The sequence below is a fragment of the Danio aesculapii genome, chromosome 22, assembly GCF_903798145.1.
Source record: "Danio aesculapii chromosome 22, fDanAes4.1, whole genome shotgun sequence".
In the NCBI taxonomy this organism is placed as follows: domain Eukaryota; kingdom Metazoa; phylum Chordata; class Actinopteri; order Cypriniformes; family Danionidae; genus Danio; species Danio aesculapii.
Genome location: NC_079456.1, coordinates 9,220,557 through 9,239,171, shown reverse-complemented (window position 1 = coordinate 9,239,171; position 18,615 = coordinate 9,220,557). Strand labels below are relative to the sequence as shown.

The following is an 18,615-nucleotide window of genomic DNA, read 5'->3' as shown; positions in this document are numbered from 1 at the left end:
AGACGTTGACTTACATTTACAAGTCTAACAGACTAAAGATTTAACCTAATGCAGAGCTGAATTATTGTGTTTGTAAACTTAAGGTTTTCCCTCAAAGTAAAGAATGAGACACAGGAATTAAAACAAAAGCAAGTTTATTTAATAATGTAACAAATCAATGAATGCCTATGTAATTACATAAAAGATATCTTGGACATCACATTCACAGCAAAAGAGAGAGAGAGAGAGAGAGAGAGAGAGAGAGAGAGAGAGAGAGATGTACTATAATTCTAATGATTAGTGATAGTAATAGTTGTGTAAGAAAAAAGAAGAGGACGTCTTGAAGAAAAAAAAAGTTTTATTCTGGAATAATAGTAACAGAATGGAGACAGCACTTCAGATTTAGCGAAGTTGAAATGAATCCTGATCATCCTCCGTTTAAATATTTAATACTGTTTCTTCCCGCTTAACATGTTAATAAGGTTTCGCTTTGAATGTAAATTAAGAATAACAATAAAAGTGACACTCTTCTGGTTCCAGATCTTTGACTTTCAACTGGGAAGACCAACTGTTATGATAAATGAGGTTAAACTGAATTCCTTTTGGTCAGCAGATAGTTTGTGATGGCTCAGTGCCGCTCCAATGCTATAAGAAGTGAATTATCACTCTAAAGTCATTATTTAAATACTTAAATACTTGACTTGAGGAACTTTCCTCTCTGTTATAATTAAGCTCTTTGTTAACTAAGGAGCATAGAACACACTTGTGAAATGAAGTAGAAGTTGGGTCAAGGCGGACTAATTTCTTACAGTTGCAAAGAATCTGGTCTGTTTTTATTCCTGTTATAGTGCTACCATAAGGCCAAATTCAGCATTTTATCATTTGACCACAGATTGAGCTCATATTGTGAGTTTGGTCAAGACAGTTAATTTTGTTATAGAGATATAATCACGTTAGCAAAAGTGGATCCACACACTTCAAATGTTTTTAGTTTTGACCAGCAATAGAACAGAAACTTTGGGTGCGTCTCAGTCAGCACCCGAGATCATTCATCAGTAGGTCTTGTGCATGAATTCAGGCACTGATGAGAAACTTCAATGTACATCATCAAAACTGTTTTTAAAGGGCACATAGTTTACCTCTTTTTTTATGATTTAATAATAATATTATGGTTCTTCTGAGTGTGCCAGTTTAGGTTCAGTTTAAAACACAATTCAGATTTTTTTATTATAATGTGTTCAAAAGTGTCATGTTGGGGGCGTGTCCACAGTTCGCTGATTTAGGGGTGTGTTGCTTCACATGTAGACTAGTTTCAGCTTCCCGCCCAACATAACAAGGGGGCGGGGCCATGACCCGCTCTGTGTTTGCAACAGAGTCAGACAGGCAGATTGAAAGGAGGAGAAGAGGATCAGCATTCAGTCGTACATGTACGACTCGGACACAGACCAAGCAGAGAGTTCAAAATCATATGTGTCTTTGGACAGTTTTACAGCCAACTGTGTGCTAGTTTCAAGTGCCGAGCTTGTACACAGAAACTAATAACCACGCACACTGAATTAACTTTGACTGAGGCACGGGATGCGCCGCACAAAGCCGCGACACGGCACACCAGACACTCTCGGCAGAGACATGAAGTGTCCCAAATTGTCGCGCCATGCATTTTTGAATTCAAAAACTTCTAAACAAAGGTTTCTGCAGCGGTCCGCGGCGCCCAGCCGTCGACTTGAGTGTACCCTGTTAGAAACCGATGTTTAGAATTCTAAAACGCATGCTAGTTAAGATCACAGGGAGCTTCTGTGATCGCGAGAAATGCAAACGGCTGAAGTATAAGGTAGACCCAGTGAGAAGTACACATGTTTGCAAACCTACCTAAAGATACAACCAATAATTCTGATTAGAACGATAATGTGGAGAATATTGATCTTGTGTTGAGCCCAATGAGCCTTGCATCTAAAAATAGAGCTAGCGTGTTCCTTTAGTGAGATCGCTTCAACTCACGCTGAAAATGGCGGACGTGAATCAACAAACTGAGGATATAATGACACGCCTGTCAATCAATATTGGTGGGCGGGGGGACCACACTCCTATGTAAAGTTGCGGTCTGTTTGAAAACCGCTCCAATTGGTCCACCGTTTTTTATGTTGTTAAATTGAAAAAAAAGGACTGGGTGTGTTTATATCACCCCAATATGACGGTCTATACACCATACATGCACATATGTTTGTCCAAACAGCTTGAAAAGGAGATTTTTTTTACCATAGGTGCCCTTTAAACAACAACAAAACGAATAATTTCAGATATTATTTAATACTTTTTTAAAACCATTAATCCATTATCAATGTTTGCTAGATTTTTTCTAACCTATCTAGCTTTGTTTGTTCATGTTGAAAATAAATTTTAAAAACTCTCTTTTTAGAAAAACTTCTCATTTGTCATTAAATTTTAACATTTTGAGATTCCAAAATTCCATTAACGGCGCATAATGTTGCATAATGATGTGCCCTAATTTTCACAGTGCATTGTGGGATTTATCTGGATGCAAACATATTAGTGCACTAGAAGAAGACTCACCCTTATTTTTTGCAAAAAACTAGAGATGAATAGGCATTTTTTGCTTCTTCCTGCGCACGCTTCTTCTTTTGAAGACATCTGGATATTAACTTATAAACCAGTACAGTCACCACGGCCGTGACCATGGCCACGCCCACCACAGCAGAGAGAACCAATAGGATTGCATGTTTAGGAAAGAGGCCATTTTCTGAGGGATGAAGTGTTAAACTGTTAGCAGTGTTAAAGTGTTTGCATTATTTACTTATTTATTGTGGAATTGACTAATAATTGTTAGCATCCTCACTACCATACCTGAGTGTGTGTTACAGGGGGTCTCCAGATATGTAGTGTGGTTTCTGATGGGATTCTTCACCACACAGCTGTAAGTGTTGTTATTCTGATATTCCACCTCCAGAGGTAGAGAGAGACTGATGCTGAGATCAGACACACTCATGTTGGATAATAAACTGTTTCCTTTGTACCAGGAGAGACTCACAGCACTCACGTTCAACACTGAACACAGCAGCACACATCTGGACTCTGAAGATGCAGCTGGGTGTTGAGTTAAGGTGAAAATGACAGGAACAGGAAGAGGAGCTAGAAAACATTACAGAATAAATTAGATTTAATTAAAGTATCCCATCTGGCTTGATAAACCTCAGTGACTACGTTTAAATGGCCATCAGTAATTGAATTATTTGCCTTAATCAGAATAAGACGATTCTGAGATTAAGGTGTAGCAAATTAGCTCAAAGAGAATTGAAGACTCATTTGAAGGGGGCGTTGAAACAATCGACTCATTCAATCCAAGCTAACGAATCGTCCAGAAATTATTGGAACAAGTTTCATTTAGTATAAAGTAAGGTGCCTGTGCATCTTTATGAATCTGATGTCTTGAACTTCGATCTTGTTACCTTGTTTAAACATAAATGGATTTTTATTTTTGACAGCAACAGCCGTAATTAAAGTCAACTGTCTGTTATTGACTATTACAACAAAAACACACATTAATACAGGTTGTAGAGAAGAATAAAGAGAACAAAAATAAGAGTTTGAGAGAGTGTAATGATGTAAAAACCTTGAATTTGTAAGACCAAACCAAGCAAACCAAAATAATCAATTTAACCCTTCTATGGTTTCTTTAGGGTTACACATAATTTACACCAGTTTGGTAAAGTCTGGAGACGTTACTTGCGTTCCTTTTTGTGATGTGAAGAACTCCATCTGTTGAGTTGGATTCTCACGTGGTTAGCTGGTCGTTTTTTGTCCTGTGATGCTTGGAGTGGAATGAAGTCTGTTTGTTGCTGTCAAGTTTTGGGGTGCGAAAGGGACTAGTCATGTTCTTCTGCATTAGCGGCGTACTAAACGTAACTAGACTCTCAATGGAAAGCAAAGAAAGGACGGGATCGGAGATGGGAATGTCTGAGCTGTGCGGTTAACCTATTTTGCAAGGGTTCAAGTCTCTTCACTGGACCCGAAGAGAAGCTGTCCTGAGCTGGAACAGAACAATTTTCCCTCCTGGTGTCTGGTTCTTGCTCTGGACTGTCTTCTGGAATGGGGTGCAGCCTTAGGGCGCACTCACACTATGCTATTCGAACTGTGCCCAGGCCCGTTTCCCGAATCGTATGAGTGCTTTAAATCGGGTTCAGGCGCCGTTCTGTTGGCTGGCCCTGGCCTGGATGGAAGAGGTGTGCCAGAGCGTGGTTCACTTGGGCTTAGGTGTGGTACGCTTGTAGTGTGAGTGCAAAGTGCGCCTGACCCCAAAACTGAAGACGAGACGTGACTTTAAAGGGACTGTTTCATATAGATATATTAATCAGTCTTACTGTTCAATGAACGCGAGCTGTATTAGATTATTAAAGACGCAAACCCCTCACTGCACGTCAGCTGCACCTTCAGAAAACCTCCTAATACCTGCAGCATGAGGACTTTATGATTGTTTATGAGTGTCCAAAGTGGCTGATCTGTTTGGCGAAATATTTGACTGTGTCATTGCATCCCAAACAACTTAAACGATATAACGATATAAAGACATTTCCACTGTGCTGACGAGAGTGCTTCGTAAACTGAACAGCGCATCATCGATGACGTAAGCGTGCTCAGGCCTGAATGTATTGTGAGTGCGGGCCATCAGGGGAGACGGGAGGGGGGACAAGCACACTTCGGGTTCAAGGCAACTGTACATAGTGTGCGTACGCCCTAATACCTAACACAAACACACATTCATAGAGGTTGTAGAGAAGAGTAAAGAAAGAAAAAAGTGTTTGAGAGAGAGTAATGATGTAAAAACCTTGGATTTGTAAGATTAAACTAAGCTAACTTTATATGGTTTCTTAAGGGTTACACATAATTTACACCAGTTTGGTAAAGTCTGGAGGCGTTGCTTGCATTCCTTTTGTGATGTGAAGAACTCCCTCTGTTGAGCGGGATTCCCACATGGTTAGCTGGTCGTTTTTTGTCCTGGGAGGCTTGGAGTGGGGTGGAGTCTGTCGTTTCAAGTTTTGAGGCGTGAAAGGGACTAGTCGTGTTGACTTCTGGTTTTGCGGCTTACTAAACTTAACTAGACTCCTGACGGAAAGCAAAGAAAGAAATGTATCTGAGATGGGAATGGCTGAGCTGTGCGGATAACCCATTTTTGCCAGGGTTCAAGTCTCTTCACTGGACCCGAACAGAAGCTGCCCTGAGCTGGAATGGAACAACTCTCTGTCCTGGGGTCTGTGTCAGTTCTCTTCGTCTTCTGGACTGAGGTATGGTCTTAGTCACCAGTTTTTATAAGCATGCTTTTGTACCACCCTCAGGAGCTGAGTTGACCAATATGAAAATTACTTTCTCAAGGGAAAATGTATGGTTCTTTGTCCCTAAGCTTGGTGATTTGCATATGCATTCTGGATGAAACTGAGGCAGAAATGTTTAATTTTCCTAAAATGTTATTATATTGCACACGTTTTAACATAAAATGTTAACGATCATTCAGTAAACCAAATTAGCTTTGCAAGGACATCAAACATGAACTATCTACAATCTTGTTTAGCTGTGGTAGTGTCAAAACATTGATTGCAAAAGTATCAAAACCATAATATTAATACTGAGCAATACTTAATAATGAGCAAGAGACTTGTCGCAAAACACCTGATTACACATAAAGGAAGAATAAATGGGATCATGCCTGTGTCCATTTCCGAGCATGCTTTGCATTCCTATTATGAATACCTTTGGGATTGAATTACACACTGACCATCCAGTCTTTACTGGGTAGGAGTGGCTGACGGTGTATTATTTGTTGAATAAAGCAAAATAATTATATATTTTTTTAATAACACATAATTTGATTAACGTCATTGTGTCACCGTGATATACATGTTTCCTCTGGAGTTTCATGTAATTTCTGGTGTTTCATTTTAAATAAAAAAATAACTTTAACTGTAACAAAGCGAGGTATTGAATGCGTGTATGAACTGCTGGAAGACTGTTTTAATGGAATTTGATTTTGCATTTCACGATGCAGGTGCCTGTGGTCCTTTACTGACTCAGTAGGTGTAGAGAAAAGTGTCAAACAGCCATGTGTGTGTGTGTATAGAATATCCTGTCGTAAAATGCGGCGAAAATCCTACACGACGGTAATAGTATGATTGCGGTGTTTACATGTCTGTACTGCACATCAATAATGCCGCTAAAATCAGAATACTCCACGTCTTAATCCCATTTCTGTTTAGTTCGATTATGACCAGATTAAATTAATCAAAAATGGCTGTTTACATGGTAGACTCCTTATCAGAGTATTGTATTAACTGTATTAAAATAGGATTATTGGTGTCCATGTAAACATACTCATTAAGAGCTGACAATAAGAGCTAAAATGACCACTGAAAACAGGAGATATAATGATTTTCCAGGAATGCAATTTTGAATCACAAAACAGTGTACACTTTAAGGGAATAGTATGATTGATGAAGGAAAATCTAAAATCTAAAATGACAAGACTCAACATTTTGACTGAATTTGATCGTTCAATATGATTTTTCTGCAACCACAATGATTCTGACTTTTTTAGTTGTTTGGTTGCCTGGAAGTGCTTATTTAAAGTGTGTTTCATGACAATTAAATATAGAATTTTTCTGCAAACATGCCGTGAATTAGTTTGAGTCATATAGACTTGGAATTTTAGCAATACAACATAAAGAACAGTTTAAGTTTCCAAACAAAAGTACACAAATGAATTTGCCAAATTACAACCACCCATAACTCCCTCATCAGACTAATTCTAACCCTGATTTACAATATTTAAATGTGAATATATCAGACGGTGTGTTCTCACCATAGACAGTCAGCCTGAATGTGTCCAGTGTCATTTCTGTGCTGGTGTTGATTGCTTTATAATCTCCAGAGTCTGTTATTCTGGTGTTGTTGATTATTAGAGATCCAGTCTGATCCAGCTTCAGTCTGCCTCTGAAACTCCCATCAAGAATGTCATCATGCAATGCGATTTCGTCTCTGTTGATGTGAGCTATAAGTATGTTGTGGGGTCTAAACTTCCACTCGATATCCCCGTCCCCCTGTATTTCTAGAGTGACTGATTCTCCAACCATCACTGGCTTCACTGTTACAGCACCAGACACACCTGGAGAACAAACTGGGTGATCATTTCTTCAAATCTTTTAGAAAATGTAACTAATGCACACCTGAAGGTGACATTGTAAAATAACTCACTGATTTCTACACCATTCCCTGCTGAAAAAACAGCTTGAACCAGTCTAAGCTGGTGGAATGGTTTTAGATGGGTTTTGCCAATTTCTCTCAGCTGGTCAGGCTGGGAGATGTCCAGCTAAAACCAGGCTGGGGGATGACCAGCTAACCAGCAAAGGGTAGGTTAAGCTTTTTTTCAGCAGGGATGTTCAAATGTAAAACTTACCAAATAGATACAGTAGGATCAGATTGAAGACAATCAGGTGAATCATTTTCTTCAGTTTGAGCATCAGAACAGATAAAAAACTGAAGATTTCAGCTGTACAAGCGAGAGATCAGTTGTGGCAAACAGAGAAATGGGTCCCGACTAAAACAGATATGAAAGTGATGTGTAAAAAATACCTCTGAGAGCACCTCCTGACTTTCTTACATGGTCTTATTTAGTAATAAAGGCGATGAAGTGTTTCTGCATTGTGATATTTCAGTACCGGTTTGTATTTCAGTACTCAAAAGGCACAACAGTAAACAACAATAACCTTGATGTCTTTACATTATGCCAAGGACAGAAGAGTCAAGACTCAGGATACAAATGCAGCTTCATTTCGAAATATAAATAATAAATAAAAAACTTCAGATGCAAAACGGAGAAAAAACAAGGAAAAACATTACCAAAGCAACAATGAGGACAGAACTTAAACTAAACATCTGTAGGCAATAAATTGACCAGATGGACTAAAGATCGGAGACAAAACGGCATACGCACACACATAAGGCAGAAACGATGCTCTCTAGTGTTCATTTAAGGGCACAGCAGCAAGTGTCTGTGACAATCTCACATTTTTACCATGCATGACTTTTCAAACTCTACACAGGGTTTTGTGCTAGTTACTTCTATGTAATTATGTAGTCGTGTGCACTAAAATCACAACATGCATCTCAAATTTTCATCTTCAGAAAGGCAGTATAGTGTCATGTGTTGGTTGGCCATGAGATTTTTGAGTTGTAAAACATTCCTCCTATTTTGCCAGGGCTTTTGATACGTTTTATTAGAAACAAAATATCAGGCAGTGTTAAATGTCAGATGTTTGTTCGGTGCATGCTTCGTATTCCCAGTCCGAATGAAATGAATCAGTTCATCAATTATCTCAGCATGGCGTGTCTTAAAGGGCACATAGTTTACCTCTTTTTTATGATTTAATATTAATATTATGGTTCTTCTGAGTGTGCCAGTTTAGGTTCAGTTTAAAACACAATTCAGATTTTTTTATTATAACGTGTTAAAGTGTCATGTTGGGGGCGTGTCCACAGCTCGCTGATTTAGGGGTGTGTTGCTTCACATGTAGATTAGTTTCGGCTTCCCGCCCAACGTAACAAGGGGGCGGAGCCATGAGCTCATCCGCTCTGTGTTTGCAACAGAGTCAGACAGGCAGACTGAGAGAAGGAACAGGAGTGAGAGGATCAGCATTCAGTCGTACATGTACGACTCGGACACAGACCAAGCAGAGAGTACAAAATCATTTGTGTCTTTGTATAGTTTTACAGCCAACCGTGTGCTAGTTTCAAGTACCGAGCTTGTACACAGAAACTAATAACCACGCACACTGAATTAACTTTGACTGAGGCACGGGATGCGTCACTCGAAGCCGCGACATGGCACACCAGACACGGCAGAAAAATGAAGTGTCTCGAATCATCGCGCTACACATTTTAGAATACTAAACATAGGTTTCTATCAGGGTACACACAACGGTGCTTCAAGTCAGCGGCTGTCCGTGGTGCCCAGCCGCCGACTTGAAGCACCGTTGTGTGTACCCTGATAGAAACCTATGTTTAGAATTCTAAAATGCATGGTGCAGCGTCAGGTACAGCAGCGCCTAGTCAAGATCACAAGGAGCTTCTGTGATCGCGAGAAATGCAAACGGCTGAAGTATAAGGTAGACTCAGTGAGAAGTACACATGTTTGCAAACCTACCTAAAGATACAACCAATAATTCCGATTAGAGCGATAATGTGGAGAATATTGCTCTTGTGTTGAGCCCAATGAGCCTTGCATCTAAAAATAGAGCTAGGGTGTTCCTTTAGTGATATTGCTTCCACTCACGCTGAAAATTGCGGACGTGAATCAACAAACTGAGGATATGATGACGCGCCTGTCAATCAATATTGGTGGGCAGGGGGACCACACTCCTACGTAAAGTTGCTGTCAATTTGAAAACAGCTCCAATTGGTCCACCGTTTTTTATGTTGTTAAATTGAAAAAAAAGCACTGGGTGTGCCCCAATATGACGGTCTATACACCATACATGCACATATGTCTGTCCAAACAGCTAGAAAAGTAGATTTTTAACCATAGGTGCCCTTTAATGTGCAAAAACAGAGAACAGTGTATTAGCGAGCACCACCATGTTCTATGGTAAGTGAAAGAAAAAAGGACAGAACTGGCTGTTCCTGCAGATAAGTTAGCTCAGAGGCAGATAAGACAGGCGTTGTATAGTAAATAGTATAATATTTAAACATTGTTAGCTAGTAGCTACATTATTCTGATGCATCTGGATATATTAGACTTGTTATTTATTTGTTACAATATTTACCAGAAAAAAATATGTATATTCGCTGTATGTTGTATACATGATAATACAATATTAGCTTTATTTTTAATAATATTCAGCAAAAAAACAATGGAATAAATGAAAGCTGTTGGAATATGAGTTGTTGGAAAGTATGTATAAGGTGTTATTTATAAGTTCTGTGTTAAAGTTTATAATACTGCAACACAAATGAAATTATTACAAGAAACACAATTATTAATTATAAGAAAAGTTCTAAATTTGACATCTCTAAGTTAGATCCACTGTTGGATGTTGTTGCCATATGAGAACATATCATAAAGTACGTTAAAAACTATATATTTTTTTACAATTAGTTTTTTTTACAGTGCTTCAAGTTAACCTTTCTAATTCTCCATTTGTAAATGATGTTTACCCCAATGGCAGGAGTGATTCACTGCACTGTAAAAAATATCTGTTAATTAAGAGTTTCTGTATCTGTTTCTGTAAGTGTTCTCTGTTGTTTACGGTTGTGATATTGGTTGCATTTTAGGAGCTTGATCTCTGCTCTGCCAACTTTTGATGTTGAAAATTCAACTCTACAGTTTAACAAAGGGATCTTTATTGGCATTTTAGTAGTTTAAAATAATATAATGTATAATAAATAATATATGGAGAAATAAGTTTGTAAAATAACAGAAAATGTACTGTCAGTTTATTACAACCCAGACAATAGATCACTTTAAAAACTAATAAAAACGTCACTTTTTCAAACTTTTCAAGATTAAACATTGTTGGAAGAAAGATCAAGCTCCCATAATGCAATTCTAAAGCAAAAATAAACAGGAGAAAATGAAAAATAAAAATATGAATCACAAAATATGGAGAGCTGCTAATTCTTCACAGATATCTGAGGTTGTTGCCAGATGCTCTGCTTGAAAGTCATCGCAGAGTCAGATATCTTCTGGTCTTGATTGAGGCATAAAGCCCCTGATCCTCCTCTGATCCTTTAAGTAAAAATAAAAAACACAACAGATGTATTATTCTACATTCAATTGTGATCAACATTAGACACAGGATAAGATGAAGATAAAAATGTAGACATAAAGGGCACCTATTTTACCCTTTTTTCAAGATTTAATATAAGTCTTTTTTGTCTCCAGAATGTGTCTTTTAAGTTTCAGCTCAAACACCCTTCAGATTATTTATTATACCTGTCTGAGTATTGAAATTTTGAGCTCTAAGCACATGGTAGCTGTTTTTGTTGCCTGTGCCTTTAATGCAAATGAGTTCGTTCTCCCTGCCCACCATTCCCATGTGCATGTCAGAGCCACTGAGATCTCTCTCTATTGCTCTGATGCTTTCCTGCGTCTCACCTCAGATAAACTGCACAGTGACGGACAGGGGCGCAACTGCAATTTTAGTGAGAGGTATGCGGGTTCAAGTTTTGCGCCCCCCCCCCCCCTTCCTTAACATGCTTTAAACAAATACATTTAGAAGTTCTAAACACAACTTAAAATATATGAAGTAGTAAAAGTATAATTACACTAAGCATGTGATGAGTCAAAGAATTACATCTCATCCCACCCCAAATGATTTCATTTTCCTCACTAAATGAGTATAGCACCTTGACATGCCTTGCTTTTTATGACATTTGTCAAAACAAAATTATAGATCTGGGAGTCCTAAAGGGCAACATAACTTAAACATGCTATCACTTCTCAAATGCTTACTGTGAGAGGTGTAAGATTTGTCTTTGCATGAATTATTGACTGAAACTGCTATTACACCTTTCACAAAGTTAAATAAAAAAAGACTGTTAAATGTTTAGTGTAAAAAATAAACAAAGACAAACTGCCCTGAGATGTTCTATTTTACCGCCAAACTTTTTTGTAACTAAAATTAAAATAGTTTTGAGCAAAAAACATTACCAAAGGGGCCGATGTATCTATATGATACATACACTATAAAAAAAATCCGTAATTTTACGGTTTATTTCCAGCAGCTGGGGTGCCGGAAAAAGAGTAAAATAATAGCCGTTAAATTACAGAAATGTACCGTAAAATAACAGATATTAAATTACAGAAATGTACCAAAAATTTTAACTTAAGCAAATTTCTGTAATTTAATATTCGTTATTTTACGGTACATTTCTGTAATTTAACGGCTATTATTTTACTTTTTTTCTGGCACCCCAGCTGCCGGAAATAAACTGTAAAATTATGGATTTTATAATATATAGGGGAATATAATATAATATATAATTTATAAAGGGGAATTTTTTAACCCAAATATTAGTTTCAATTTTTTTATCCAGCTGCAATGAATCAATCAAATGGTCAACAGAGGGGGAGGGGAAGTATGATTTTCTTTATTTAATAAAATACAATTATATACTTGTATAAAACGAACGCAAAATAAATATTTTAAACAAAAAATATTTATTTATTTTGATTATTTGAAACTTTTAGTAAGGATAATTTCAAAAATAGTTTTGACACAATGGCGCCCCCCGTGTGTGGCGCCCTTATGCGCCGCATATACTGCATACCCCCTTTTTGCGCCTCTGGTGACGGATAAGAAGGACGCTGATCTACCATTTATGAGAAATACTACAGTAAGAACTTTTCCAATGGTTATTTGATCTATTTGTTGTGGAGTTAATTCAAGCCTTTCAGCAGTGAGTCAAACACAATGACGTTACAAAGCTCACTCGCTCGCACACATGCATCACAGCAAATGTGACAGGAAACACACTAATATCCACTGCTGTATAGATATCCGTTATGTTAACGTACAAAATTTACTTGATTTAACGTCCACAAACCGGAACTGAAACTTCTTCTTTTATAATTGTACTGACATGCGGCTGTGGTGATGAATTAAAGTGATGTTGCTGACTTTACTTCATTACAAACATGCACTGTTTTAAAAATGTATGAACTTGTAAAACTCATTCTTGAGGTGCAGATGATCACAGAGAGCTGAACAGATCTTTTAATCTCAGTTGCTTTGCACAAGTCTTGTCTTATGGATATGATTATGTGTGTTACTATTGAGACATGTTGATACGCATCTGTCAATCAATTCAGTGGGTGTGGAAAACCTCACTCCTACGTCACATTGCGGTGGGCCTCGAATTGCAAGGATTTGGATCCTATTTTAATGTCCGGAAATAAAAAAGAGACTTGTTGTGTTTCTGTGACTCTAATATAACTGTAAACACAGTATACCTACAACAGCTTACAAAAGATGATTTTCATCACAGATGCCTTTTAACTTATTTTAAACGTAATTTTAAAACTCCCAATCATAGATATATGTGTATATCTCTGGCTCTGGATGGCCAAAGTCCTCCACTGCAGCTCGGTCCCGCATTCATTTCAAAGGAGCGCTACCCTGTACTAAAATGGCGGCTCTATTGATGCATTCCTTCCGATAGACAACAACAGGGTAGGCAACATCTAATGTAAATATCTATGGTCTGGTGTCCAGCCTAGTTTAGCATCAACTTGCCTGTAAGTTTTAGTATACCTAGAGCTTGATTAGCTGGTTCAGGTGTGTTTAATTGAGGTTGGAACTAAAATATGCAGGACACCGGCCCTCCAGAATCGAGTTTGGGCACCCCTGCACTAGATATATTAGAAACATCCTGGCAGGTGTGTTGAAGCAAGTTAAACTCAATGAGTTTGGACACCCCTGGAATAATAGATGACAACAACATACTGTTGTGTAGTGTTACATACATTATGTATGGACAAAAACACAAGCGCACTCTGATAAACAGGTTATAAATGCCGATAATCAAAACTGAATAATAAATAGTCTTACTGATTCATGTGCAGGTCTTTTACAGGGCACCACCTCAACATAAGTGATGCTTGTTTGGACCTGAACTGTTTAAACAATAAAAAATGCATTGAAACATATTATATTAATCAAAATAGCACTGGCAGATTCAGAATCTGAATAACAAAAAACATTTTTAGTTGATTTATTTTATTAATTGGAGTTTAACTGTTTCAGCTGAGCGCAATGTTTAGATTAAATCTTATAATATTTATTATAATAAATGTTTAAAGCAGTAGGTAACACTTGCCTTCTTGATCTGTTTTTCTGTGTTTCTCACAGAAGACTGCAAAAATAATCAACAGAGACCCAACAGCAGCAGCAACAGCAGCAGCAACAGCAGAGGTCAACACTACCTGAGATCCTGGAGGACCTTCTTTGAGATTCTCTGAACACAAACAAGTTACTTTGTACAATTGGCACTTCTTGTGTGTATTGCCTATTCTTGTTGAATCACTGAATGCCTCCTCAATTGTAAGTCGCTTTGGACAAAAGCATCTTCTAAATGACTAAATGTAAATGTAATGAGACCATTATTATTGTGAGAGAAAATCTGCTTAAGCTCTTATTTTGCCACTGCCGTACCTTTGCATGTCTGACAGTGTGTGTTGATGTCCAGATGTGTGGTCTGGTTGCTGATGGGGTTGTTGACCACACAGCTGTAGCTGCTGTTATCCTGATATTCCACCTCCAGAGGTAAAGAGACACTGGTGAGATCAGCCACTCTGATGCTGGACAATACACTGTTTCCTTTGTACCAGGAGAGACTCGCAGCACTTACATTGACCACTGAACACATCAGCACACAGCTGGACACTGATGTTGTATTTGGGTATGGAGTTAGGAAGGTGGAAATGACAGGAATCGGAAGAGGAGCTAGAAAACATTACAGAATAAATTCGATATAAGTATCCACTGTCTGGCTTAAACTTCATTGAGATTTGGCAACCGGAGCTACAGTGACCCCAGAAAACAGGAAGTAAAATGATTTTTCAGGAATGCAATTTTATATTTACAAAATCAGTTTACACTTTAAGGGAATAGTAGACAAATTTGTGAGAAGTATAACTCTATTTTTAGAGTCTATTTAGATTGTTCTGCCACCACATGCATGTAATGTTGGATAGAATAATCCATTGCATTACCAAGGCAACAATGGAATTCGTATTAGAGTGTGTGTTCACTGTGAGCACCATTCTAAAACACTTGCAGTGCAGCAAATTTAAAGTCGTTGCTGCAGTGATGGAAAGAGTACTGAAAAATCATACTTACGTGAAAGTACCATTATTTGCCTAAAAACGTAGTGCAAGTAAAAGTATCTGTTGTAAATATTACCCAAAGTATGAGTAAAAAGACCTTTCCAAAGTACTTATGAGTAGTGAGTATTACGCTATAAAAAGCAGATGCGTTATGTGATTTGTGGATGTGTGTAAACGTAAAATTCTGTAGTGCATTTATTTATTGTCCAGCAGGCACGCAACATCATAAGATGTTAATGTCAAGTTAGATTATGTTACATCAGATGGCCAAAATTCTATGTCTAGCCAGCATCTAAGGACAACCTTATTTTGATGTCCAATAATGACGTCAAATGACTTTGATATTTTGTTGATTTTAGAATGTGTTAGAAAGTGATTAAAATCAAATGTCAAGCCAACATCTTAAACCAACATCCTATTGACATCAAATACTGACATTTATTCATCAGGTATGGCAACCAAATTCCAAGGTCTGATAGATGTCATAGTGGTAACATCCAGACAATGTCATTAAACGTTGATATTTGGTTGATTTTAGGTTGGACATTGGACATTAACATTGTGTTACATCGTAACGATGTTGGGTTCTGATGTCAACCCGATTTTCATTTCCAAACAAAATGCAGCGTTCCCACAACATTGGGGTACGTCAATCTGACGTCATGTTGACATCCTGTGCCTGCTGGCTGTTTAAGGCCATTTCTGTCATCATACAGTAAACATCCGTCATCTTCTCATCAGTGACATGCAACTAAACAGTCTGAGTCAGTGCGTGTAAAGATTTTGGACATCTTCTTGGACACTTTTAATGCTTCCAAACAGATTCCTGCAATTATAAATCACCCATGTCTTGAGGTAGTTCATTATGATGCTTCTGTTTGCGATTTGATTGGACAGGAATCACAGGACTGAATTATCTAATCCCCATAGACAAGAAAAAATAAAGTAGTGACTGCAGGTTGAAGGAAAGTAGTGGAGTAAAAGTACAGATACAGCACTGAAAATGTACTCAAGTGAAAGTAAAATTCCACATTTTTAAAACCAATTAATAAATTCCTGAGAAAAGCTAAGAAAAGTATTTGTAAGTATCCCCGCTGTACCATTACAAACTGAACGTCTTTAGCAGATTATTTGTTGACAGTTCTGCAATTCTGTCAATCATCAGCTTGCTCAAAAGTGACACTGATGGACATTGTGTGTAAATCACATTTAATATATTAGCTGAAATCCTTGCGGTGTAAACATCCCAAAACTTCACACCAAAAACTACACTATTATGGTCGTGTAAATTAAAAACAACAACAGGAAAATAATAAAATACATACGTGAAAATTGTCAAGTATTATGTGTAGAAAATGTTTTGTTAGTGGCCATTAGCGAGCACTAGACAACCAAAATAATAATGGAGAACTACAGGACTGCATATGTGTATATAGTGTTTCTTGACAAAATGTTATCGCCACCTACTGGCCTGGCATGCCAAATACAGTACAGGAATTGTAATATTTTTTTGTGGATCTGTGAATCAATTTTTTTTTTAAACAAATAGATTTTAAGTATATCATCTAGTCATAGACTTATAATACTTCATCCTGCAAATATAATAATAATAATAATAATAATAATAATAATAATAATAATAATAATACCTTTTATTTATAGGCGCCTTTCAGAGCACTCTAGGACACCTTACAGCATGTCACAGGCACATTATAAAACAAGACAGAGGAGTAATAAACATAATATTAATCCAGAAAGTCATTAAAAGCAATCCTGAACAGAAAGGTTTTAACCTGGGATTTAAAATTGAAGATAGAGTCCACCTGAAGAATATCTAACGGCAGGGAATTCCATAACTGTGGTGCTTGCAGCTAAAAGCCCTGCCACCAAATGACTTCATCTTAAAATTTGAGACTGATAACAGTTCAGAAGATCTCAGTGAACGCCGAGGAGTTAATAAAAGAATTTTATATTGTACACGATAAAGAACAGGAAGCCAATGCAAGTGAAAGAGAATTGGAGTTATGTGTTCAGAAGCACGCGAGCGGGTGACTACCCTACCTGCTGAGTTCTGGATTAACTGTAATCTGTGAAGTTTGTTAAGAGACCAGATAGGAGGGAATATTACCAGTACAACGTAAAGAACAGTTTACTTTTCCTTAAAAAAGTGCATAAATTAATTCGCCAAATTACAACCACCTATAATTCCCTCATCAGACTTATTCTAACCATAATTTACAGTATTTAAATGTAAATATATACATCAGACAGGGTGTTCTCACCATGGACAGTCAGCTTGAATATGTCGAGTAGCATTTCTGTTCTGGTGTTGATTACTTCATAATCTCCAGAGTCTGTTATTCTGGTGTTGTTGATGGTCAGAGATCCATTCTGATCCAGCGTCAGTCTCCCTCTGAAACTCCCATCAAGAACGTCATCATGCAATGTGATTTTATTGCTGCCGATCTGAGCTATAAGAATGTTGTGGGGTCTAAACTTCCACTCGATGTCCCCATCTCTCTGTATTACTAGAGTGACTGATTCTCCAACCATCACTGGCTTCACTGTAACAGCACCAGACACACCTGGAGAACAAACTGAGTGATAATTTCATGAAATCCTTTAGAAAATGTAACTAATGCACACTTGAATGTGAAATTGTATAATAACTCACTGATTTTAACACAATTTATTGCTGAAAAAACAGCTTAAACCAGCCTAAGCTGTTTGTCTGGTTTTAGATGGTTGACCAGACTGGTTTTAGAGGGGTTTCAGCCATTTCTAGCCTGCTCAGCTGGTCAGGCTAGGAGATGACCAGCTAAAATTAGGCTGGTCAACTAGCTAACCAGCATTTAAGCAGTTTTTTTTTTCAGCAGAGATGTACAAATGTATAACTTACCAAATAGATACAGTAGGGTCAAATTAAAGACAATCAGGTGAATCATTTTCTTCAGTTTGAGCATCAGAACAGATAAAAAAACAGAAGATTTCAGCTGTACAAGCGAGAGATCAGTTGTGGCAAACAGAGAAATGGGTCCTGACTGAAACGGATATTAAAGTGCTGTGAAAAAACACCCCTGAGAGCACCTCCTGTCAGAGCCTCTATGCTTGCCTGGCCTCATTTAGTAATGGAGTCGATGAAGTGTTTCTGCATTGTGATATTTTAGTATCGGTTAGTATTCCGGTACCAAAGAAGACACATCAGTAAACAACAACCTTTATGTCTTTACATGAAGGACAGAAGAGTTCAGGATACAAACTTCATTTCAAAATACAAAAAAATAAACTTCAGATGCAAAATGGAGGAAAAACAAGGCAAAACATTATTAAAGCAACAAAACATCAGAAACAAAATCAAGAACCAGAAGAGGGCGTACTGTATGTGTCACCGTACCTCGCGTTCTTGCTCTCTTCTCCTACCTTGCATTACAGATGACCTCTTTTTACCTGCTTTTATTTGTAGTCACAGGAGCACCGGTCATTTCTGCTAATTCTTTCCACCTGCCTGTTATTCCCTTTTTTCCCTATTTATAGCATGTCATTTCCCTTCATGTTTGTCAGTATGTTGTCACTTGTGTGTCTGTGTGAAGCATTCTGCTACTCACCTTGTGTTTGTGTCCAGGACTGCCAGTGAGCGAGCGTCCTGTTGTTCTGGGTTTTGTCCTTGACGCACCCTCAGCGTTCACCCAACTGGGTTACCTTGGTTTTGTTACTTTTCCTGAGACCCGCTCCTTAAATAAAGACTTTGT

General features: G+C 37.8%; 1 protein-coding gene across 1 annotated transcript; it reads right to left on the bottom strand.

Moving 5' to 3' along the window:
* Nucleotides 1-2,552: 2,552 nt before the first annotated feature.
* On the bottom strand, nucleotides 2,553-7,502 carry LOC130216633 (hepatic and glial cell adhesion molecule-like). The gene is made up of 4 exons (XM_056448522.1): nucleotides 7,439-7,502; nucleotides 6,845-7,147; nucleotides 2,842-3,126; nucleotides 2,553-2,737 (listed from the first exon to the last, which is right to left on the bottom strand). Exons 1-4 carry the CDS (start codon nucleotides 7,500-7,502, stop codon nucleotides 2,553-2,555), a joined length of 837 nt encoding a protein of 278 aa, XP_056304497.1.
* Nucleotides 7,503-18,615: the final 11,113 nt, after the last annotated feature.